This window comes from Micromys minutus (assembly GCF_963924665.1).
Source record: "Micromys minutus genome assembly, chromosome: 26".
Taxonomy (NCBI): domain Eukaryota; kingdom Metazoa; phylum Chordata; class Mammalia; order Rodentia; family Muridae; genus Micromys; species Micromys minutus.
The window spans coordinates 18,206,703-18,233,597 of record NC_137961.1 but is presented as its reverse complement, the minus strand read 5'-3'; the positions used below and the strand labels follow the sequence as shown (position 1 = coordinate 18,233,597).

Below are 26,895 nucleotides of genomic sequence, written 5' to 3'. Positions count from 1 at the left end.
TAAAACTTTCAAGGAGGCAGATGCTCTGGAGAAGTCTACAGTATGCAAATGAACCCCAAAGTACTTAAGTGTAAGAATATTTTTCTGTGTGTTGGACTGAAATTATTCCTATAGGTACCAATTCACTGTCCTTCTCCTTGGAAGTGGATACTTACCTTGTGAACATTTATAACCTCAATTTCACTTAAATTGTTTAGGGTTCAGTCAACTTTTCATCATCTATGAGCTTTGCAGTGGGCATCTTGGTATACCACACTGAAAAGCTGTACTATGTCTTATTTTGGCTACATTTCTCTAAATAACACACCTTGGTATCCACAAAGACCCAGCTCCTAACCAAGAAATACTGAAGCCAGTTGTGAAAAGCAGCTTTCATAATCCTAATTTCTAAAAGAGTTTTTCTCAAAGCAGGTAAACTTACACACACATACATACGGAAAGACACTTGCATACACACATGCGTGCATTCTCTCTCTCCGTCTCTTTTTGTCTCTGTCTGTCTCTGTCTCTGTCTCTCTCTCTATCTGTCCCCAACCCTCCCCCCAACCTCCAGTTCTAAGTCATGGCACTTTTGCTTAACATTGGGACTAACAACAGGAAGAATGGAACAGTCAAATGGGTCCTCCTCAGAATCTACTAGCTTTCATGCTAAATATTAAAGGTATTATTTAACAGGCTATAAAAACCACATAATTAGTACATTTAACATATCTTTTGATTAAGTAGTTGTGATTTCAATATTAAATATCTTCTGGTTAAGAAGTAGTGTCTGAGTAGTAGATGCTGCATTGGCAAAAGGAGCTTATGAGACAATTAAAAAAGAAAGAAAGCAAAGAAAAAATCCTGATGTTGATAAATAGAAGAAGAGAGATAATACTTCCATGACTGTTTAACTTAGCTGTTAAAATTCTGGCTAATCTAGAGAGGAAAACTCTAAGATTCTAGCTCCTTTAAAAGAAGCTTACTTGTAACCACTAACTTTTTTGTAAACTCTTTTTAAAAATAGCAGTTGCTATAAAATGGATAGTTATTCCAAAGTTCAACAGTAGAAAAAGACAGGAACAAAGATCAAGACTGAAATTCAAATGTAAAACATGTACAAAATATGAGGAGAACTCCTTTTAGGTTAAGTGTGTTTGCTTTGAAATACAAATTGCTTAGAGATAAAGGGAAGTGTAGGTGGCAATCCCCAAAGGACAACAGACACCTGATCAAGAGAAGGAGCCATGCCTTCATAAAAGGAAATGTTAGAAGAAAAGGGGAAGAAAAGAAGTGGTCCGTGATATATGAAGATGGGAGATCCACTCCCCTTATGACAAAATGGAGGCCCCTGGATACTGGATACAGCAAGGGCTGCCATCAATATACATGGAGGGACGAGCTGAAAGCCTTTGGAGAACAAATGTGACCTCATCTGACCCAGGACAGCAATGCTCAAAGCTTGGCAGCACCTAGGCATGGCCTTCATCTTGTGGTGGGCAGACTGAGGCTGTAATCATGAGTATATCTTTCACAGTGACCATTAAAGGAAAGAATAGGTTTCTCATCTTCACAAATGCCACTTTGGGGGATTGTTAAGGGTAATGAGTTTAGAAATCTCAACGTTATCCTGTAGAAACCTCTTCGGAGCCTCAAAACTAGTGGCTGCTTTCCAATATCCATCTTTATCAATGAGCACACCTTAGGTTCTGGGATAAACTATCTCTTTAAGTTGAGAGCACAGACATCTTTAAGTTTTTTTAAACACAGTATCATTTAAAAAGCAGATTCCTAAGACATGACAGGCATTCGTACTATGAGACGAACTTCATGATGTGATTACGAAGAGTCAATGCAAGTGTATAAAAACCCAAATTTTACACACAGCTCTGTTCTAAGAAACTTGTATGTGGTTTTTATATTCTGGCAGTAGAGAAACTGATCAATGAATGTTTCTTGGAAGGAGAGAAAACTATTTTTCTATAGTCATGGGTTATGAATTACATGTAGCATTATGTTTAAGGCAAAATTCCTTTATAAATGTCTCTGCCAATATGAACCATGCTTGGATAGATTTTTTTTTCCTTTTAGCTGAAAAAGTATCTAAGAATCGACTATCATGTTACAAGCTTGGACGATGAGTCCTCATACCACTCCAAAAATAAAAGTCCACCAATTTTTGAAGATCACCATAATTGTCAGTCCCCTCCCCATTTTTTTTTTTTTTTTTTTACTTTTTATGCCACTTAATACTTGTAGAACAGCCTGCAACATGTGTATTCATTTTTGAGATAAGAAAACTGAAGCACAGTGAAATGTATGATATGACAGAACTCCCAAGTGTAGAGGGAACCAAGAACTGAAATGCAGAATGAACTCAGAATCTGCACATTAAGTACAGTCTGGATATGATGCCCAGGAGGAACCCAGTAATTCAGTGCTGCAATGACCACACATACCTCGTCAACTGAGTGACTTTAAAGTCTGATCTCTTCTGTCATTTCAAGAAACTCTTTAAGGGCTAACATCTTCATAAAAGACTGGCTCCATTTCTCCTCCCAGTTATATCAACCAAAACCTCATTTCGGTAAAAAGTTCTTCCCAGAACAAACACAGAGGCATGTTCAACATTGGTACTGCACCTTCTCAATAGTCTTTCCAAAACCACAAGGAGTTAATGCATCAGACTTCAGAGCTCCTTGAGGTAGTTTCCTGATGTTAGCCTTAAACCCACCATTAGATAACCTTTCTAATGAGATAACCAATAAAAACCTCTTCTAATGAGTTTTGAAATGTTCTTCCAAACAAAAGATGCATATGGGGAACCATAGAAAGACTCCAGAATATTTCCAGGCAAGCAAAAAGTCTTTTTTTAATTTAAAGAAAATAAAATCTTAGGATCCAAAAGAGAAAGTCAAGCAGCACAGTAGAAGGACAGAGTATGCAGGGGAAAGAAAGGTACTCAGCCAGGGAACAAGGGCCAGGCAGACGATTCTGTCAGCGACAGTCTGACCGTCATGTGCACCAGATAGCAAAGCATAAAGGTATAAGGGTCGTACTTTAAAAAGAAGAGCAATAGACTGAAGAGTAGTTTATAAGGGTCTTAGCAGTTGAATAAAGTTTTTCTGGACAGCAAATGAGGAATAAGAAAAATAATGAGTATCTTTTTCCCCCCAAATGAAAAACTCTTGCTCTGAGAAGTCCTTCAAGGCGAGAATGATGGCCTTGCCTGAAATCCTGGCACTTTCGAGAAAGAGGCAGGAGGATGAGAAGTTCAAGGATCTGCTCAGCCGCATAGCAAGTCGGAGGCTGGGCTGAGTTACAAGAAAAAAAAAGTACTTTAAGATATCAGTTTGCTTTTTATTTAAAGAATGAAGACAGTATGAAGAGATCAGTATGTTCTCAGTGTTTAAAATGCAGAAGATATTCACAACAGAGTCTCTAGTTAAAATCGAGAGAAAAACCTCAAAAATTTAATCAGTGGTAAATTAATCACATTATTTTTCTATTCCCCTCACTGACCCAATCCTGTGGATACATTTCAAAGGTGATACTGGGATTCAGTCAAACAAACATCAGTCCTCGGGGCTACATCCTCCTCCATGCACTCCCTAAATGCAATCTACAAATGCAGAGAATGTGTGTATGGCTAAACATCCCTGCTATTTCCAAGTTAGGGATGGGAGGAAGGCTAAATTTGAGCCAAATATATCTTCTCTAATATATTCTGAAGGTCTCATTTGAGACCCACCACTTCAAACTTTAGAAGATAAACGACTTATAGTCTAATGACACCTGCATGTATATAAAGCTCAGACCAATCATAGTTTTCTCTATCCATAGGAACCTCATTAAACACTTTCCAGAAATAGAAAATGGATTTGTTTGCCAACAATTCACAATCCTTTTACTACACACATTCAGACCTTCAGTTCTAAACCCTGGAAGACAGAAGGCAATTTATGTAAATAATTGTGGTTTTCTGATTATAAATGGCCCATCCTCTCATTCAAAGGCTTCACAAATCAAGTAGCAAAGGCACAGAAGGAAAATAATTACTAGATGCTAAAACCTTGGAATTGCATAGCTCTCAATAATTGTGGTAGTTTTGGAGTAGTAGGCAGGCTATCGATCTGTGTCCAAAAGGCACATGATCATTGCAATAGTCTGAATAACAAAATGCAAAATGTTATGAGGCATTTGAAGAGTATAACCTCTAAATACTTAAGATGCAAGTGACACCTTAGCTTTATCAAAAATATAAATTCATCAAACATTGCTATAAGCAGTGCCTTGTGTACACCTATGGAACAGGGTCAAGTTTTGTTTGTAGGTCAAGTTTCTAATTTCAGATTTCATAGCAGAGACCTAAGACTGTCTTTCTGGAGGATGTGAATGCTCACCAGAACTGGTCCGAGTCCAGTGAGTTTCTGAAACTTCTTTAGCACTGGAGAGCAGGTCCCAGTCAGTTGAACCTTTGCCTATCTCTTCCTCAATGCAAGAGTGAAAAAGTCTTCATCATAGGGCCTCAAACATGATGCACACACATATGCCTCAGAGCCAATTCACACTATATGGTTCTATTCCAGAAGGTGTATCTACTTTAGAGCTCTCAATTTCTGCCTATGTTCATTTACAAATATCACCTTTTGCCTGTAGTTAGCAAATCTGTCACATTAGCCAATTTTCATTCATAATAAGAAAATAAAAACAAGATGCTTATTGTATGTAGCTCCACATAGCTTTGTTTAGAGAAAAAAAACAGTTCAAATCTGGTTTAATTTTAAACCAGTTCAAATCAGTTTAATTCTGTTTTCATTACATGCCTTAATGCAACCTGACAAATAGCACTGTTTTGTATGTAAACTCTTCAGAATAATGCCTGTTGGGTAAATTACATGGCTAGGAATACTCCTTTACTTAATATTTATTATGGTAGTGAGCATTCAGCCTTCAAGGATTTGCAGCAATCTACCAATCTAAGTGCAAAGGAAACTGTAAAGCTCGGAATACTTTTATTTTTAAAAAGGATAATATGAAACCAATGGCCAGGTAAATATTTAATTTGGGCTTTTAAATTTTTTTTGGTTCTGTTTTCAAGTCTTGAGCCTTTTTGTCAATGATTTAAAGTTACAGTCTTATTCTGTCTATGGGCTATTCACTTTGTTTTCCAGGAAAGACTACATGCAATACTGAGTTGGCTTGAGAGCAGGAGCTAAACACATCAGAGAAGATGAGAGAAGGAAGAACCATACAAGTCCATCTCTCTACTGTGCTGAGTCCCACAGTGCACACACAGGGACCAGCAGTATAAACCGTGAAAGTCATCATTCATCTCAGGACAAGTTCTCAGGCCACTTGAAATTCTTTCAGGTTGAATTTACCTTTAAGCATCTTTGGGACTATATTCTATTTTTGATCTTGACAGGCTACAAATATCAACACTAAATATAGTTTCATATAGTCATAACACAGCCCCCGTTATATAAACTAGAGGTAGTAAAATCAAGAGTAAACAATCTCTAAGCAAGATAAATAGTAGGAGCGCTATCTTTTTTCATCATTAATTTTCACAAGGCATAAGCATACTGTATAGCATTCTTGTCTCCCTTCCAGAGGGACTCTGGAAAAAAAACTGGCTTCTGTTTGTTTGATGAGACATAGCAACAGAACAGGACTGCCTTCCAGACTAGGTTAAAACTTAGAAAAGGTGTTGAAAAGACAACTCAGCTGTTATGAGCACATACTGCTCTTCCAGAGGATCTGAGTTCAGCGACCATGTCAGGCAACCTACAACCACCAGCACCTCTAGTTCTAGTGAAACTTATACCCTCTTCTGGCCTGTCTGAACACGTGTGCATGCATGGATGTGTGCATGTTTATGCACTCAAGCACATACACACACACACACACACACACACACACACACACACATGTGCACACACAATTCCAAAAGTATATTATTTTAAAGAAATGCTTAGAATCCTTGTTAGAAATGTTGGCACCTCAGGTCCATGGCTGAGCTTGTGTGTTGACAAGTTTGAGGCAATTTCCTAACAACTATCTGAGGAAGGAGGACACATTGTGGTTCAGCTATGAAACTACACTGCAAGCTCCGTGAATTGATCATAAAAACACTTGAGTTTTATGACTATTTCTTAATACGCTAGTCTGCCTACTTTGCTCGATATCAAGGACACAGTTATCCCTGAATTCCTTCAGCACTCCATATTTTCAGAAACACATTTTTTTAAAAAAAATAGCCATTACGAATAAAATATGAAATAGGTGTTCGCAGTGCTCAAAGAACGTAATAAAAGTACCTAGTGCGACTGCGTCTGGATTGACGGGACTCTGCTGCCTGGAGTGGCTGCTGCTACCACTGCCGCCCTTTTTCAAGTCCTCAGCATCGCTGTACCGCCGGATCCAGTAATTCAGTTCCTCCCGGTCCGCTTCCTGACATCGTCTTAGTACCGTGAGGGATCGCCTCGTCTTCTCTACCATGTCCATTATGCAGTTTAACAGCTATGTGAGAAACATCAGGACGGGGGACGATCAGACAAACCACCACAGGGGTCAAGCTTGGATGAGTCATTAAACACAAAGGTTTGCTCTTCGAAACACAGATGCCAACGAAACACAACGTTCTGATGGGAAGATCGGAAATCAGACCCAAGAACTGGTCAAATTCGGCAGAAATGAGGAGGGACAAAAGAGGAGGTATGGGTGGAGTCAAGGCAGGTAGACACTGACCTCACAGTGCTATGCAGGAAATTCATCCTTCCCAATATAGCGATCATTAGGCTACAAACTAAGGGGCCCTTTCACAATAAAACAGTGGCCTGCTGATCTGCCTCCTCCCACCGTCTAATATTTCTCTTAAGCAGCTTTCATACAAATTTATAAATCAGATCCCATGTTCTAAATCAGATATCCCACATCATCCTCCTTACCCCAAGAACAGGAAATGAAATACTTTCAAAGCACTCGCAAAACCTCCTGTTGCTTGCTTGTAAAACATTTTTTTTAGCCCAAAAGATTACCGATATCTTACATGATCGAGATGTTTCCACTCTTCTGCCCATTCTCTATCTGTGAGTCTGTGGTCAATCATTTCTTCTTGACGTGTGCCATGTAACCCTACAAATGGAGAGGAGAAGGCTTAATCCTGAGACTCCAGCACCCAGTCCATTGCAATCAGCACAGAGCAACGACTACAGGATGTGAACACATAATGACTCTGGTAGCAGACCTCACAGCTGAAACTTGGTTATCTACATGGCATTCCTGAACTCTAAGTTGTTGTGGTAAATATTAAATAGTTCTACTGTTATCGGCACCTCAGTCTCACTCTGTGGATACCGCCCTAGTGTGGAGCCTAGCACACCTGGACGCTATCACAGGATCTCCACTTGGTTCCCTTTCCAAGGGCTCCACTCTGCCCTCTGTAGATGCTTTTGTCCCGGGTGGTCCACAACCTACCCAGCATGTTGCTTTCACACACTATCCTCTACCACCCAGTAAAAACATGACTCCACAATCAGTAACTTATCAAACAGATTTATATGTTAAAATGTGGGCATCCATTTCTTGTACTTGAACCAACAAAAAAGATTTTGTTATTGTTGTTGTTAGAGACTGGAATTAGTATCGTGAAGTCTTGGGTTCAATTTCCAGCAATCAATCAGTCAGTCCAGCCTCAAATCTGGCTTTAGTGCATTAAAAATAAGAACAGTGTAACCTATTTTACATGGGTGGGTCTATACTTCTTCAAAAGAAGCATGGCAAACATCTCACATGTTATAAACACATACAATCTTATTATACATATCTAATAGGCCCTTGAACAAAAGCTTAGATGATATAAAAACTACAGATAAACATTTAACTTATCAAAATAGAAATTGTGAAAAGAAATTATATCCTTCTTTTAGTTGTCTTATTTGTGTGTGTGTATGTGTGTATGTGTGTGTGTGTGTGTGTGTGTTTGTTTGTTTGTTTGTTTGTTTGTTTTTAGAAACAAAATCTCACAATAAAGAGCTTACTGGCATAAAGCTCACTTTGAAGCCCAGGCTGTCCTTTAACCCTCAATTTGTTTTAGTCTAGGAAGTGTTGGGAGTTTAGGCCTGAACCACTATACATAAGACCACACCAAAAGTTTTATAATGAAAAAAAGAAAGAAGAGAAAAGAAAAGGAAGGAAGGAAGGAAGGAAGAAAGAAAGAAAGAAAGAAAGAAAGAAAGAAAGAAAGAAAGGAAGGAAGAAAGAAAGAAAAGAAAAGAAAATGACATTTCTGTTATTAAATAATCAGTAAATTTTCAAGGCAAAAAATTGGAAATTCTAATTCAAGGATCACATTTAAGGAGCCTCTTTTGTATCACTGCTATTAAGAAAAAATAGCATACCGTGGGCTGGAGAGATAGCTCAAGCAAGAGAACCCAAATCTGGGTCTTCAGCACCCATATACAAAGGTCAGGACAGATCTTGAAACCCAGTTTCCATGAAGTCAGAGACAGTTGTGCTCCTAGACCTCACTGTCTACCCAACCAGTCTAAAAAACTGAGTAAGTTATAGGTTCAGTGAGAGACTTTGTCAAAAGGTAAGAAAGACAAGAACTGAGAAAGATACCCAATGCTGATCTCCACACCCTCCAGCCATGAGTACACACAAATACAAGACAGCACGGAAATGCTTAACAAGTGGGAACCACGTTTCGTTTTCCCTAATTAGTGGTCTCACTCTAGCCCAGGCTGGCCTAGAACTTATGGTCAATCCACCTCATTCAGTTTACCACGTGTGAAATAACAGACATGAACTACTCCCAGTTCACTACCAACATTAACAACTGTGAGAAGCGAACAAAGATGCTCACAAGAACACAAAGTCCATATGTCTCACTGAAAGGGCAAAGGGCCTAATGGGGTTGGCGGGGGGCTCATCTTAAAGATCACTGAGGACAAAGACCTTTACATTCTGTCAAAGAGAGGCAATTAGTCTATGCCATCATTTTCTACTTTAGATGGCTGAATCCCTGCAGTTGGCTCCCATGACTCACAGAAATGTTAACTCCCATGCTAACAGAAAACCAGGGCTGCCAAGTCTGTTCTTCCTAGACATGGAGGGTCTTCTGCAAGATCTGAAGGACACTAGACTTACAAAACACTGCAATCCACTTACTGTGGCACAGAAATGCTCTGAAGTCTTTCTCTGAGCTGATTTAGAGGGAAGAAAAACCTGACGAGTCACAAGGCTGTTTTCATTCATGAATATATGTACATCTACAATGGGTTGGATTAAATAAATTCATGACAGTTCTTTCTTAGGCTAAAAAAATGCTAAGTATAAAATGTTTTGCATTATTGCTGTCCAATTAGAAAATATCCAGAGATACATTTTAAAAGATAAAATTGTTAATGCCACCTATTGGTAAAAAAGGAAAACTACAAATATATTTTATTTATTTGCATAATAGAAAAGACACCGAGGGAAAGTAATATTTGCTTACTGCTCTGTTTGTTGTGATTATTTCAAGTTGAAATGTTTGCAAATATGTAAGTTTTGTTGACTTATTTTTGCCTGTGTTTTCAGGGAAGAGAAGCACTAATGTTAAAATTAGTCACCATGGAAAACAACTAGAGAGTGATAAGAATATAAATGTGACAGGGACACTCATGACACCGGCAACTACATATTTGCCTGTGAGGATAAAGAGTTACTGAAGTCACAAATATGTCAAGACTTCAGAACACTAAACCAATACTGATACACATGCTTAACACCCAAGATACTTAAAAAGCAATAGGATGTCTATAGATAAAGGCAGCTCAGCATTTGTGTTGCAGTGTTAGGCTTCATCTCACTATGATGATGATGATGATGATGATGAGGAGGAGGAGGAGGAGGAGGAGGAGGAGGAGGAGGAGGATAGAAACATTCTTGATCTTAAGTTTTTGCTAAAGAAATATAGAATTGACTTATGCATTTGAAATCTGGTGGTGGTGGCTAGTTCTAATTTAGTAAGAAAAAGAAAAAATTAAGGAAGGGAATGTTTACATTCATCAGTTTCTCGATTTCACACACTTAAGTTCTCAACCCCACATCATTTTGATTATACTGATAACACAAAGGCTGTAAAGGGGACACAGGCATGAATAAACAACACTTAGTAAAACAAACACTTCTCACTCCTGACATGCTTGGCACTAATGCTGAGACTTAAGTTGTTCTTAGTTTCAGAAGATTCTATATAAACGGGACCATGTTTTAAGCTTACTGATAAACTAACGCTGCTTAAAAAGTTAGTTTATTTGAGAATTCTCAAGAGTATCCCTCCATGTAGAAGGCATTTCTATAGCATACCTTTATGATGATTTTTACACCCTCAGAATGACAGCTTGACGTAGAGCTAAAATTTGTTTCTTATACACCAAGATTTTATTTTACATCAACACAGACAAAACTCTGCCAGATTGGAGGAAGGGTTAAGTAGTTGCACATATTTCTAGAGATTAGACCTATTAGTTTTATAAGCTAGTATAATTAAAAGGTGAGACACATGGTCTGGAGAAAATTACATAAAACCAGTGGTTGCAGATGTAATTCATAAGGGGACATTTCACATTACTACATGGAAACATAATCACCATGCATGAGCATAATTATTTCCGTGTTGATTACCCTATGGCACACAGTAATTAATACTTCACCAAATGCTACTTGTTGCCTAAGAAAAAGACCACTTCTTTTTTTGGAGGGGGGGCGTGCAGTGGGAGGGGAAGAGGCATGACTTTATTTCAGCTTACAGGATACATTCAGTGCACCATCCAGGGAGGCCAAGATAGGAAGGGAAGGAAGACCTGGAAAATGCTACTTGCTAACTGAACTACCACTTCTATGGTCACAACTGGAAATAATGTAAAAATGAGGTGTTATACCTGGTTACGGTAATGCACCCCTGTAATCTTAAAATTTGGGAGGGACAGCAGCAGATGAATCTGTAACTTCGAGGCCAGTCTAGTCTACATACTTAGTTCCAGACTAACCAGTGTTATATGGACAGACTCCGTCTCAAAATAAAATTAAAATTAAGTCATAAATCAATAGGAAAGTTATCATATCTGATGTGTAGGTTAAAGTATCCGTCCAGACTGATAATATGGCAACTTCTGAAATTTTTTTTAGAAATATTACCTGCATGAATATTAGACAGACTGGCTACTAAGAAAGCATAAATCATATGCTTCCTCACTTGTCTGACATGCTACAGCAATGTAGAAATCACTGTTTTTCGAATGAGAAGTACTAATTAACCATTTCACAACCAAATCCTCCAAAGTCTCCGCCATTTTTTTTCCAATTCTACCTCCCCCTGCTTACTCCATAAACATGTAGAAGGCTGTACACAGAGGCACCAAGCCTTAGGATGATAACTCCTGCTTCCTAGTGATCCAGTTACAAACATGGTATCAAATGCTACATAGCAGGCATCAGCCTGTGAAGTGAACAAAAGCAACTGTCACTAGTATTCCAGTACCAGCCAGGAATTTTCCAGAGCAGCTCTGTACCGTTGGCTCAGTTCTTTTTTCCCACCTAGAATTTATCCCTTGTGTGTTACCCATCAAATTTCAAATTCTCCATGTTTGTCAAGTTTGCCAACAACTAGTTTTGTGGTAAAGGAACAGCTCTTAATGTGCAGGATCCAAAAAGTAGAGCAGTAGATTACTGCTGCAAGCTAGATTCAGCAAAAATTAGGAACTAAAGGTGTTCCCAAGAACAGCACACTTGCTAAGCGTGTGCTGTCATGACCTTGAATGTAGTCACCTGTCACAACCTGTTTCACTAATTCTGCCTCTGGTGTTCTCATGCTTGACACATGTCCTTCATAAGAGAATGTCTCCTAAAAACTTCACTTCCTGTCACTTGTGAAATAAAGACATAGATACAGGCAAATAGAATGTAAATTTGCCCAAAGACACTCCTTCTATATTCTGACATTTGATGCAAACTTGACACTAACTCTTATCCCTAGCATCTGTGTACTAAAGTGCCAAAGTATTCCTCAAGGCATACCTGTGAAGTTAGGCCACAGACAACATGCCATATAATACTCTGGAAATGTAAAATGATATGGACAATAGGAAATGTCAAAACCAACTTTGACACCAAATTTCAGGGAAAAATAATAAATTTTAAAAAAGCATCTATGGCAGGATTGGATATGAAATCTTTTATACTAAAAACAGAATTCAAGGAAAATACATCTTGCTTCTAAAACTGGAATTGGGTGATTTCTATTATATTTCATGCCCTCCTCTAATAACAAAAAGTTAATCTATTATCTTAAAACATATATGTGATGCTCCTGTATATTGGGCCATGCCTAGAATCCCAATACTCAGGAGGCAGAGAGATTGTAAGTTTGAGGGCAGATTAGTTTATATAACAAGACACTGTCTCAAAGTTTTAATTAATTAGTTAATTAATTAAAATCCAAGTGATTAAAGAAGAGACACAGCATATTAATAGACGTTCGTCATGAAGAAAACAACATAAGACAGATGTTTACTTCTATCAGATTACATGTTCAAATTCAGTTAAGGAGTTATAGCACAAATCTTCAAATATCCAATCCCCAAAGAAGAAAACGGATCCTTCAGTCTTACCCATAGGTCTATTTCTGTCCCTGAGGTCCCTGTGGCTGGGGTGTCGATAGGAGTCCCTGTAGTGGTGGGCAATGGCCATATCATCCAAACGGTAATGCTGAGGTGGAGGTGGGGTAGGGTGAGGCAGGCCATTTGGCTGGTAGGATAAGCCATTGTTTGGACTGTACCGCTGGCCTGGGCTAATAGTGCATGGTCGCTTGCTTGGATGTTCTGAGTGCAAAGGCTCTCTGTCAAAGCCATTTTCTTTGGTTCTGAGGAGGGAAGAAAAGAATTTTGTTTCATAAAGTATTCAACATGTTCCAGATACTCCAACTTGAGCTTGCAATAGTCAAAAGAATATGTCTTCACTGGTCAGTAATGAAACTCTACAAATTCACTAAAATACATGCTCAGCTTGAAAGGACCACCAGGCTGAAGGTAGAAATTGCCACACTTGTCATGAAACTGGCAAAGACATTTGGAGCTATAGCCTCTGTGGTTGAGTCACAAATAAGAGGAAACCCAGTCTCACACAGGTGACACATTCATTTATAAATATACTTAATTATTAAAAAGGTACCCTCGTACATGCTGCAAATCTGGTTCACACCTAAAATACCAGCCTGGTCTACATAATTAAATCCTTATTTCAAAAAAAATTCAGAGAAAAGACCTAATCTATTATTCCATGTTGTTTTATCAGAGGAAATCATAATCCCTATCTAGGTGACTAATATACACCAATCAATTCCATCTGGCATCTGAGTTTTGTCCCCAATGTCACCCGAGGGCCTTCAGTTGGAAATGGCAGTTTAAAATGTAAGCTAATTTAAATTAAATAAAGTTCAAAACTCAATAATCCAGCAGCCACACTTCAGGTCACCAGTGACTAAAGGTTTCAGAACTTGATCTCAAAGATACAAAATGGTTCCATGCTCTATTGATGTGCAATGATCCAATTGAACTCATACAGTAGGTCTAGATATTCAACACTATCTTCAGTCACTAAATGAGAAATCAGTCCACAGTCATGTATAGATAGCTGAGAGTAGAAGGAAAGTCTAGGCCACTTTATTCTTTTTATGTTAGAGATGAGAGTTGTGTTGGGGGCTAAACCCAAGGAATAATGTGGAAATTCCCTATCACTGAGTTAAGCTCTCAGCTCTTACACCTATTTCATTTTTAAAACTGAGTAAATTTATCATTGGAGAGTTTACACATCCTGCCTGAGGCTGCTGGTTCTTACAACAGGACAGGAGCACCATGAATGAACTTTATCATGTACTGTAGGGCATTGTGAACTTGACATTCATGAGAAATATATTTCATAAATGAAACCAGATACATGATCACTGCTCCTAGATTGGAAGACACCAGTAGGGCTAAAGAAACAGGTTCTTGCTGAATACATCTCTACTTAGTAATCCAATAAACTCTGCTAGAAAGCAGCAAGTTGCATCTCACTTTGTTTGGAAGCAGAGCTTACACACTAATGGCTTAGCATCTGGCCCTCATCAAGCAAATGAAACACTGGTAGCATCTATTTTCCCAGGAAAGTCATCTCATAAGACTCTTACAATTCACACAGGCTGTGGAGTTCCATGAGCCTTTTCAATCTTGAACTGGAAAAATCGCTACAGAACCTATCAGACACCTTTCCTTCTTTCCTGGCACTAGTGACAAACCTTATTTGATTATAGCAAAGGAATCAATGGAGGAACAGAAACCTCAATCAAAGGTGTAGATAATTGGCAATGGGGTTCCACAAGGACCCTCCCATGTGTTCCTGTGACAATTTACACACACCAGCCAGGGAAAGATAAAGGGGTTGGAGACAGAGAATGTGAGCATCCAAGGAACAGGACGAAAGTCTGCAGAGTTCAGTGTGAAATGAGTAGATGCCCATTACAAGTTAATGGAGGAGGTGGGAGACTTGAACATTGGAAATGACATCAGCATATGGTCACTATGGGAATGGTGGGCAGAAATCTCAATGCTGCTCCTGTCAAGCATGTGTCTACACCTAACACACTGACTCCACACATACTGATCACCGGAACTGTACTGAAATACTAGTATAGCTCAGAGATTACCTAAATAATTATTAAAAGTGGAAAGAAACATTTTAAGTATTGATTTATTGTAAGACTGTCTGCATGATTCTAATGTGTACTTTCATAACCTAATCATTTTTGAATAACACAATTTGACAGTACATATTACCAGCATACATCAGTTGGAAAGCAGTGAAGACTATGGCGAGCTATGAACATAATGCTAACCCAGCACCTACCTTACTGGCAGTGTGGTGTAGTGGAAAGAGCACGGGACTGGAAGTCAAGAGACCTGAGAGCTAGTCCTGGCTCTTCCACGACTAGCTGTGTGACCTTGGGCAAGTCACTTAACCTCTTTGGACCTCAGTTTGCTCATCTGTAAAATGAAAGGGTTGGACTAGATCAGTGGTTTTCAAACTTTGACACCCGACGTGCATCCGGGATTCTGTAGGCAAAGAAGAACTGTTTGCCCTGCCAAATCAGGATTTAAAGGGCCAGTGAAACCCACTGATTATTCTTACCTGTTTTATAAAAAATGAGCTTCTACCTAAGATTTCATTTTTTTTAAAGAAAAAAAAATAGTCTGCTGCTAAATATCAAGTTTGAAAACCACTGGACTAGGTGACAGCTGAGGTCTCTTCTGGTTTGAAAACCCAACAAGCCAATGCCTCTATTATGAAAGTCTAATATTATTATTACTATTGGTAATGGTCTAATATTGTTTTGTAATAATAGGATAGGAAGACTAAAGCATCTAGGGATGATGGTTTTCTTAAGTGTAAAACTCAGTATCTTGTATCAAGTTGTCAATTTTCTACTCTTTGTTTTACAGAATGAATTATTTATGGGGTCTCTCTCTCTCTCTCTCTCTCTCTCTCTCTCTCTCTCTCTCTCTCTCTCTCTCTCTCTCATTCTGTGTGTGTGTGTGTGTGTGTGTGTGTGTGTGTGTGTGTAGAAATAAAAATATACCTTAAATATGTTTAAGTAACACCAGCATTTCGATATATCAACACACCTTTGACATATTTGTGTCACACTAGGATAGTTTATGGCTTTTGGTTCCTTTCACTTTATTGCAACATGAACAGCAACATGTAGCAGTGAAAGAATCCAACAAGCTCTCAGATGGAAAGATTTACTTCTATCTCCATTCTTACATGAGCTTGTATTTCAGTGACCCAATCACATGAAATAAGTTATTCCAAACTCCTGAAATAAGGCCACAGCTAGGTCTTGAGTATGTCCTCTCTTAAAGGTCCCTGGAATCTAAACTGAGTCCTCCCACTCTGAGATCTGGTGATGTTAAAAACCACCACTTCATAGGAGGATGGTTGATAGCAGAGCACTGACAGACCTAAGAAGCTAAGGAGTTGAGCTGTCTAGTTATAAGTCCCAACCTATAGGACGGGTGTCCAGAATCGTAACTAAAACAACTTAATTGCCATTTGTCTCTGTGTCTTAGAAATGCCTATAACCATCCATACCTCATTTGCTTAGGTAAATTCCATATTTGCATTTTTATTTGTTGCCCTTTACAAAGTGTATTAGGCAAAATTAAATATCCTTTCATTGTACCAAACCAGTCTTCCCCTTGAAATAAGTCAAATCTACAAAGAAGTCACTACAGCATGTCTCAGGGTTACGTAGAAGACAGTGTTTAATTTTTAAAGTTTACCGTGGGATGCTATGTTCCCCAACCAGAAGGTATCATCTGAATGGACGCTCATCACTTAACACTTAGTCCAAAACACTTAGCTGATCTAAGTCCAGCCAAGAGACAACATGGGCTTAGATTCCTTACCTCCCTCTCTAGCCTCAGATACCTGCTCAGTAAAGTGTGAAAACCATATGAAAATATCAGAGAAACAACTAAAAAAGCTAAATATACTCTTTACCACACTAAGTCCATTTTGTTTAGTCACAGAAATTATCAATCAACACAGGAAAAAATAAAGCCTATCCATGATCCTGGAGAGATGGCTCAGTGATTCAATGCATAGAGTGTTCTTGCAGGAGATGCAAGTTTTGATAATGGGCACCTATATCAAGCAGCTTACAACTATGCATAGCTCCAGATCTGATGTCTCTGGCACATGACATATGACAGACCCATACACATAACTAAAATAATAATTGATGATGATGATGATGATGATAAATCTTTTATAAAAGTCTATGAGAAATTTGTATCAGCCCTTGATAGTGTGAACTGGTAATTGTTCCACAGCATATAACAGACCACATCATTCAAGGAGATGGAAAACAAATAAGCCATCATGAGAAGAATGTGAGAAAGAGAGCCAAGACCAAATCTCTTAGATGATGCAAGCGGATCTGAGCTCTTCCTGTTCTCTAGATGTATCTTTTACATGAAGAAACTGCCCTATAACATGTTTCTGGGGATAGGCAATGCTTCATTGTCTAAACAACCTTAGAATGGGAAAGACTTGCTCGGCTGTGGTGGTGTATGCCTATAATCCCAGGGATCTCACCCAGAAAGACTGCTGGTTCAGAGCCAGTCTAGACTACAGAGTATGACCCTGTCTCTAAGAAAATATAAACCAACTAATCAAACAAACAAACAGAAAGCCTCAACAGCTAAAATTCTAAACTTGGTCCCGTTACAAATAGATTCATAACTTCAAAAAATACATTAAATACTCATTCACTTGAGCCCAACAGGCATTTTAAATAGAGTGGACTCAATCTGACCTCTCTTCCATGCTTGTTTCCTTTACCACCTCCTACACTGTCTCCAAAATGTCTTCTTCTGCAGAACCAAACGCTGTTGGTGGTCTCTAATACAACTCTCTTACTCTGAGCACTTTGACTCATCCTGTCTTTCCACTGTCTCACTGAGCAAGCATCTGAGTACAGCCAGGGTTATTCTCCCAGCTTCCTTACTTTTTGTCTCCACAGCTATAGTCAAGGCTGGACTGTGGCTCTGAGAAGTAGATGGGCAGGAAGGAGACACTGGTCTGAAATCTTTTCTGAGCACAACAACTTACATTAGTTTTTTTCTTAAGCTTCATATATGTACATCTCAACTTTAGGAGAAAAGGGTTCACCTAAGGAAAAGACTAAGAGCATTAAAATACAACACCACATATGTGTTCCCTCTTCTGAAATGTGCTGTTTGCTAAGTTCTCATAGCATGACTGGACTTTGATTCAAAGGGGGGGGAAATCATTCTCAGAGCATAATTGTACAAGAATTCCCTTCATAAATTGTTCAGAATTGGATGACTTTAAATAAGAGTTTTACATTATAAATTTTTCTTCATGTGTATATGAAACAAAAAATATTATAAATCTTGCTGTCTACTTAAAAAGAAAAAGCTAATTCTCCACAAATGTTCATGGTGACTTCTGTATTTTCCTACCAGTCTTCAGTAAAAGGAATATTTAGAAGGCAAGAGACAGAGAAACAGGAAATTGGAATGCCACAGAACTGTCACAACTGGACCAGATGGAGTAAAGCAACTTTAATCTCTCTATTGCTAGAACTACCCAAAAGAGACAAGTTCTGGCAACACGCACAACTGTCTTCAGAAAGATCTGAGAGGCAGGTGGTTGTCTGCTACTCCAGACACACAAAAGATGCCTGGACCTTCAAAGAGTACAACATACAGGTTCAGAGAGCCACCTCAGCATCCTTTCCCCAAGTGGGAGGAAGGAATTCTTTCCTCATATGCCTTGTAACACTGACCATCTGTTCAACAGAGTGTCACTGGCTGTCCCCTGTGCATCCTCTCATATCTGCCACCACAGAAACAGTCCATGTTTTCTCTTGCTGTCTTCATTCTCCAACTTGTCATCTGTATATTCTAGTCAGAGCCCTCCAGTTTCTCCTGGTGCTCCAGCTGATCTCCACATTATAATATCCCGATGACAGTGTCCTCTCCCTCTAATCCTTCCAGGTCCACCTCCCGTTCTCTCCCTCCCCTTCTGTCTCTCATTAGAAAAGAACAAGTTCTTTAAGTCTCTGCAAGGCTATGAGCTTCCTATCCCACTGAAGCCAGACAAGGTAGGGCAGCTAGAAGAATAAACCACATACAGGCAACAGTTGTTTGGGACCTACATGAAGACCAAGCTGTACATCTGCTATGTTGGGGAGGTCTAGGTCCAGCCTGTGCATATTCTTTAACTGGTGGTTAAAATTTTGAGAGCCACAAGGGTTAGTTGACTCTGTTGGTATTCCTGTAGAGTTCCTATCCCCTTCAGGGCTGCACTCCTTCCTCCTATTCCTCCATAAGAGTCCCAAAGATCCAGAGACTTGTATTGCCAGAGTGCGGGAATAGCAGAGGGGGCCCACTCAGAAGAGAGAGGTGGGGAATGATAAGGGGAGGGGGTAACCAGGAGGGGAGCAGTGAGGAGTGGGATGTAATGTAAATAAGTAAAAAATAAATTAAAACAAAAGAAGAAGAAGAAAATAACAGGCTAAGGGATAACAACAAAGCCTAACAAAATATATTAAAAAACAAAACAAAAGGAAGCAAGCACATCAAAGTTGGACAAGGCAAACCAACAGAAGGAAAGAAGCCCAAAGGAGGCACAAGAATCAGAGACCCACTCACTCACGCACTAAGAGAACCTGTAAAAATACTAAACTGAAAACTGTTAACGTATATGCAAAGGGTCTGGTGAAGGCTCTTGCTGAAACCCATTCCACCTCTGTGAGTTCATGAGCTTGGCTCAGCTGATTCAGAGCACCTTGTTCTCCCGGTTTCCCCCATCTTCTCTGGCTCTTTCAGTCATTCTACATGCTCTTCCATGGGCTCTCTGAGCTTTGAGATGGGGTATGGGGGAGGGTACGGGGGATCTGATGGAGACATCCATTTAGGACTGAGTGGTCCATGGTCTCTTACTCTCTGTGTATTTTCTGCCTGTGGTTTTCTATGCTTGCTCCCACCTACTTTATTTTAACATGTTACTCCATGAGATTATGACTTGCCACTAAAATTAAACACTGTGTACGTGTGAATGCATTAATGTATTCATGCGTCCACCTGTCTGTGTTTGGTGGAGACTGAACTAGGGAATTGTTCACACTGGCAAAGTACTCTGTTGTCTACCAGTAAACTATATACCTAGCTTAATGTGAACTGGAGTGTTACTGTGAAGTTCAGGCAGACCTGGAACTTGAGATCCTCTAATCTTAGCTGAGTGCTGAAACTGTAGTCCTGAACCACTATTCCTATGCTAGGAGTAAATTCTTTGTTAAGAATTCCTTACTAAATAGAAAAAATATATAACTGGAACTCTGAGACTCTACACTCTCACACAGGATCTGTGTACCAAAGGTCCAGAGAAGTAGGATAATTATTAAGAGATGTCAAAGAGAGACAGTGTTTCTCCAGAATGTACACTCAAAAGAACAGGGGCTCTGGGATCACAGAGTTGGGTCCAGCATTTAGCTCTTCCATCTCGGGCCATATGAACACAGGAGCCTTTTAAGAAAGTGTCTCCATTCGCAAAACAAAGACTGATTCTATTGGCCTTCCTGAGAGAACTAGAAGACAGAATGAAGAAAACATCTGACATCCAATAAGTTCATTAGTTCTCCAGTGGTGGGACGAGGGGCCAGTATTGGAAAATCCCAGCCTTAAGAACATAGGTGTTGAAGTTAAAGAACCTAGTTTTAAGATCCCCCTCTTGTAAGTCCTGTGATGTCAGCCATAGTATCTAACCTTCTTAAATCCATGCATAACCCGGTAGGTTAATGGTTGAATTATTTAGCACATGTTAAGATCTCAATAAAAAGTGGACACTATTACAAAATTGTAGCTGGGAACAACTTCATGCACTGATACTGAGTCAGGCAGGGAAGCCCAAGAAGAGTCATGACACATATGATGTGGGAATGAGGACAGACCATAAGTGGCAATGTAACAGTAAGCAGGGGGAGTATTAGGAGTGACAAGAAGGAAGAGTACTTAAGTTGAAGCTGCTAGTTATGATGGTGGAGCAGCCATTGCTATTTCACCAGAAAGTCTCATGCCTGATGTGAATAAGAAAATGATTACCACAGAGATTCCTGTATACTTCCTGAAACAGAGGAGTGCATAAAAGACACTTGCAAAATATGACTATGTTGTACAAAAGAAATTTCGAGTTCCATCATGGGATGTTAAATGTAATTGATCCAACAGAGTTAGTTCTTATTTATAGAGTTGAATAATCAATCATGCAGATTTTCTCTAGAGTGTATGTACATTTTCCTTTTTAGAAAAATCAAAAAGATTGAACTCTCATTCATGTTATGAAGAAGAAATGGGCATACCCAGCTTAGTTGGGGTGTGAGCTGGTGCCAAACCTTACATATTCACCCAACGCAGTTTGACAATGACAGCCTTTTGATCTCTAACCTTCAGTATTTACTAACTTACCCATTAAGCCAGGAAACCTGACTCATTATGGATTTTCTACCATTAAAAAAGACTTATAAACGCTTAGAGCACTATATACTATGGCATTTACTTCTGTAATTACAAAAAAAAATTAATTAGAGAATAAGAAAAAAACAGTTCTTAATTGAGCTTTCCCTATTTAAAGTCTGTACCTTCAAACATATTTTTGTACAACCACAAGATTTCAACACAAATATACACCTAGTTCTCCTTTAGGAAGCTTTGCGACTTTGGGCAAATTCTTTTCTTTCTTTTTCTTTTTTCTTTCTTTCTTTTTTTTTTTGTTTTGTTTCTTACAACTTTATTTAAAAAAGAGAGATACATGGACAGATTTTTAAAAGCATTTTGGCATAAAACTATATGAATATATTTTTGTTAGTACTTGATTCTTTTAGAGGTTTGATAGTATGCATTGGAATCTTACTAGTTACCATAAGCATAAAGTACATGTAGAACAGCATGTAACATGGAAACAGTCAGAGTTTTCTAGGTGTGTATAGATTAAACATACTGATTTTTGAATACCAAAAATTGCCACAAGGCTATATTCTTAGCTCTTGAATTATTAATGATTTAAGGTCTAGGTGTACCACACTCTGAGAGGGTGCTATACACTTTTTTTTTCCTAAAAAAGACTGAGGTTTTCATTATTTGGCCTTTGTTTTTTTTTGGGGGAGGGGAAGGGGCAAATTCTTTAAGCCTGGATTTCTTCAAGTATGAAGAGAAGCAATTAACAAGGTCCATTCATAAGATTCCCTCTTAGGTGACACACTGCATAGGTCTAATACTTACACAAATTGCGTTTTGACAATGTTTAGTTATTGATGGGGCGGAATGCAGAATAATGCAGATCTACATCTTCACAAATAAACCTCTGGAAGTGTTAAGCTGAGCAATGATGCCCTTCAAATGAGGGACAAGAGGAAGAGAATTGGTACCCAGAAGCAATTGTTTGAGTGAGTGAAGAGAAAGCAAGCAAGCCATGGAGCCCACGCAAAAGCACAGGAGCTTTGCAGTGTCCATGAAATGGAGCACCCCTGCTCTTCCCCCTCCTCACGGGCTACACGGGCACTGAGGCCTGATGAGCCATCAGAACTGGCTTCCAGGGGACAAACTATTTGTTCATTTCATCTAACTGGTTCAAAGAGAAAAAAGAATAAGCAAGAATAAACATCTACCAATCAGATTCTCTTTCCCTGATATTATGAGAAAAAGCATGAATTTGAAATAAAAATTATTTGGTTTTCTTTTTCTTTTTCTTTCTTGTTTTGGTTTTGCCTCTATAAATGTTCTATAGAGCTACACATTCAGTACCATTGCTCAGGGAGTCTCCCCTAGATTAATTCTATAAGAAACTATAGCATTTCACTCTTCTGTATAGACAAAAAGCAAGGACTGGCTTCATGAATTTATAGAGAGAATGCATTTCCCTGTTAATGACTGTCACATAGCCCTGCTCAGTGGTGTCTGTCTATAATCCTAGCACTGGTGAGGTAGAGGCAGACAAATGAGGAGTTCAAGTCCTCCTTGGCGACCTGGAGAGTTCGAGACTTGCCTACGTTATATGACACTGTCTCAAGTGACACACAATAACAGTAACAGTTTAAAATAAACAACAGCAACACCAAAAAAAAATCAGCCACTGAAAATAAATTTAAGGATAAGAATAAAGTTGAGCTTGCTAGAGACCATCCCTGAAACACATTAGCTTGGCAATAATCGCAGAATGTAAACCCCCAAATTGTGAACAAAGTACAGAGTGCTCTTTTGTCCACGATATGTCATGAACAAATTACAAAAGTGTGTTTTCTCCTCAGGTGTCAGTTTTTCCCCTCTTCCGGTGACTGATGGCTCCCAGTGTTATTACAGAAACAGATTGATCTTTTTAATGAGCCACTTTAATAGACTCCAAAATCTCACCGTGGCTGCTCATCCATGTCAGACCATATGCACCAACAAAACATTCACTGGAACAACAAAAAAAACTCTGCTGTCAGACAGCTATATACTCTATAAAATTTCATATAGTCGAGCAGGAGATACAAATAAATAACCCGAGGAGAAGAAACTGCGTATGCAAACAAGAGTTGAGAAACATATGCAAAACTATACTGTAGAGACCCATATTTTCTTGGCTCTGATAAAATTCCCACAAGATACAAATGTATTTACACAACATAGTCTCATTACCCTTCCCCCTAACAGTAAGGAAATCTATTTGCCATCTCTCCATTATAAAAGACACATCAGCTTGTGAAAGAATGTTCCAGCCAAAGAACCATCACAGGAAATAGAACTGCAGCTAATATCCTAACAAAATTAAGACAGGATAAGACAGGAGACTCCTTTAACTGTAGTCTATGTGGCTAAATGCATACAACGTGTACATGAGGAACCATTGGAAAAAGAATGCCCTCTTTATATTTATCTTAGAGATCAAAACCTTCCCCTGTTATATCCTCCTCAAAATAAATTTCCTTCCTCACAGTTTAGAACTTGTCTGCCTAGAAACGTGGGATGTCTCAATACCTGCACGTGGAACTCATTTCCTGGAACTTTCATGTGTTTGGATTGGCAAGTCATACACATGCAAACCATCTACCCCTGAGTGACATCACGGTTCCTACACCCTCATCCTTAGATTATAAAGATCCATTTAAACCCTAACGGTTACTCAGCCCTAAGTGCTATTTTTTCAAAGGCTCAGAGAGGACCCTGGCAGAAGAGGAAGAAAGAACAAAGAAAGAACGTAAAGGCAGGAAAATGTTGAAAGTGCTGTGAAATGTGTCTTCTGGATATGACATGGCTGTGACATCTGTGAGTTCACAGTCACAGTGGCTTCCAACCTAACACTAGGCCCACCATCATTGCATTATAGATGAGAAAGGGACGTGTAAGGTCCAACTATTCCTTAAGAAGCTATAGGCATTTAATGGTTGCTGGAAGAGTAGCTATATTCCTTAGTAATACAGTCACTGGTGAGTTGACCTCTTCAAATAAATAGTCCTACTCACCCTCCTGCAACAATTATGTAATTATATTCACTGGGCCATAAAAAGAAGAAAAAAATACTTCTCAACGTTTAAAAAGGACTTATTCAGAAGTGGTTTAACAGGAGTCAGAAGATAATTGTTGGTGGAAATATGAGGAAAGGCATATAAGGCACATGCATTTTAAGCATACAAAACACACATACACACATATGTGAGAGTATGGGATGGTGACAGAGAGAACAATGAAATTGTGAAAAAAGATATAACATTTTAAGTTCTATACTAAGCCAAGCTTGGTAGCTTATGCTAATAATCTGAGAATTGGGAGAAGGGTGTTATAAATTTAAGGCTAGCCTGGATTACAAAATGAGACCCTTCCTCAAGAAGAAGAAAAGGAAGAGAAAGAAGAGGAAAGAAAAGATGGAGGGAAGGAGCAAGAAACCTTATTGCCAGGGAATGGATTGCAGCATAAAACCTGCTTAATTGCAGGCAGCCTGGCTTACTTGTACTAATGCACTGATTTGCAAAGCCAATAATGTATGCAAAGGAAACTCTTGGCCTGAGATGGAAGCCTCTGGTGATTCCAAAGCTCCTAAGTTCCTGGAACACAGAAGACAATTGTACCAGAGGTTGACCCCTCAAAGCTGTTTAAAAGAGATAGAGATAGAAATAGTAAGAGATAGAGATATAAAGAGATAGAGATAGAAAGAGATAAATGGGGGGAGATTAGGAAGTACATAAGACGTAAGGTCTAGAACACAGTTTCCTTTTAAGCATCTTCATAGTTCAACACATTGTGCAAAATGCTTGTAGGACCTCATATCTATGCTATGAATACCTGTGGCTGAAGAATTTATGAAAATAGTTTTAAAAGGCATGTGGAAGTTTCATGTGTATGACATATTCAATAATTAACCTGTGGGTTTAATGGAGAGAGGGCCCTTTTCTCTTTTTTAGAACTCACAGGCTTGAGAATAGAGCATCTGATGAAATAAGTATTGGTTGTTAAATAATAATTATTATTAATTATTAATTATCATTTATTTTCTTATAATTTTATTAAAAGTGTTATCTGTTAGCTCTATCACATAGCTGTTATTTTGACTTAGCTCAACTGGCTTCTTATAAGTTTTCTCACAGTTCATACAGCATTTCTTAGATCAAATAGCTACTGTTCTCTGTTCATGGACTAACACACATAGGCCAGCTTTTAAATGCATCATGATTTAAGGAAATAAGACAGCAACTTTCACAAACACACGAGTGTAAAATCTATAGTTCAGTAAAGCTATGTAAGTGAGAACTTCAATGCTGAAGTGTGTCTATGAACCCTTAGTGACACTTGGTCTTTTTGCCAATACCTCATCTTTAAATTTTGGCGTTAATAATAAAACCTGTAGGTCAATCTGCACAAAAGCTGCCCAGACACAGGCCAGAGACTCACTTCTCTGTAAAACTCAGGCCACCATGAGATGGCCAGACTGCTCCCACAAGAGATGGAGGCTAGCAATTTCACAGTGACCAAACAGGTCTTCATACTTGAGACAGGAAGAAAGGCCACAGTCAGTTCAGGGCCCTCCTCCCTCTCACCTGTCTGGAGTTCGCCTCTTCCCGTTTTCGTTCACGTCGAGAAGTAGCTCTGAGGAGTCAACAGGGGAGGTGGTGCTGGCATCCAGAAGCAGCTGTTCGTGCTGAGCAAGGTACTGGGCAGGGTTCTGTTTGGCTAGCCTGGCGCAGTGGAGGAGTTCACGCTGTAGCAGGGGCAGGTTGGCCTGCAAGAACATACCAGGCATAAGATGGGATAGTCAAAGTCTACTTTCTGATCTGCCTACCCAGTAGGTCTGTCACTTAAACACTGCAGCCGTACCAGCAACACGTCTACATTGCTGTCAGCCCATGCTTGCCTCGGGTTCAGCTTGAGGCACAACTAAAGACTGCTAAGAGGTGTCCAACTGGCACCATGGCGATGTATGGGGTATTTCATCCTGCAAATCTCTCTCCCTCCTCGTTTTCTTAATGATAACACTTTCTTCCAGTGCCTTGTGATATATAAGGGTCCCAAAACTATACAAGTTCTGCAAGAGGTAAGATTCGAGAAACATCTGTGAACAAATGTTGGTTTGCCCCCAAGAAAGAAAGGAAATATAAAGTATTCACAGTACAATGACACCCAGAAGAGGCTACCCAGCACCCTTGGTTGTATGCAGGTGCTTGCTAGTACAACCTCAGACTTCTGTCAGCTTCTAATGACAGGCATACCAACAGACTAACATAATTCTGACACTCTCCAATGTAATCAAATAGGAGGCAATTTTACACATGGTGAGATATTAAAGCAAAACCAAAGATAGCATTCTATTTACTATGAGCTGCTTTGACATTATAAATTCAGGCTGTTGCTGTTTTATTTCTCTTCTATTCTTTGATTTGTATGAACTGGGGGGAGGGGACAGCAGTAGACAATGAACTGCACTTGCTTGTTCCCCTAATAATACTTCACACTAAAAAGAAATCAATAATATACATCTCATTGTGACTCAGGATTTGATTTGTAGAGCTCGGCCATGCCCATTGATTAGTTCATCAGGTAGAAAAGCATTTCTGAATATAGGACATTCTGGCTGCCTCCATCTTTGAGCCCAAGAGCCTTTGGAACAACACCCTAGAGTGTCACTGCAGGAACTGGAGCTGTCTGCCTGCACCTCAAATAATCTATCTTCTGAGAACATTGATCAAGGAACTAGCTTATTAAAATACTACAGCCTACTTCTATACTCATGGTCTGACAGAGAGGACTCTTCCATCCAACACACCGCAGC

The 26,895-nt window shown here is 39.1% G+C and overlaps 1 protein-coding gene across 1 annotated transcript in view; it reads right to left on the bottom strand.

The window, feature by feature from the left end:
• The window catches only part of RUNX1T1 (RUNX1 partner transcriptional co-repressor 1), a gene marked incomplete at both ends in the record, with an annotated part of 135,951 nt that overhangs the window by 15,669 nt on the left and 93,387 nt on the right, over positions 1-26,895 (bottom strand). The window contains 4 exon segments of the mRNA XM_080938535.1: positions 6,303-6,504; positions 7,034-7,119; positions 12,642-12,892; positions 25,667-25,848. Coding sequence (XP_080794661.1) covers positions 6,303-6,504; positions 7,034-7,119; positions 12,642-12,892; positions 25,667-25,848 — 721 coding nt within the window.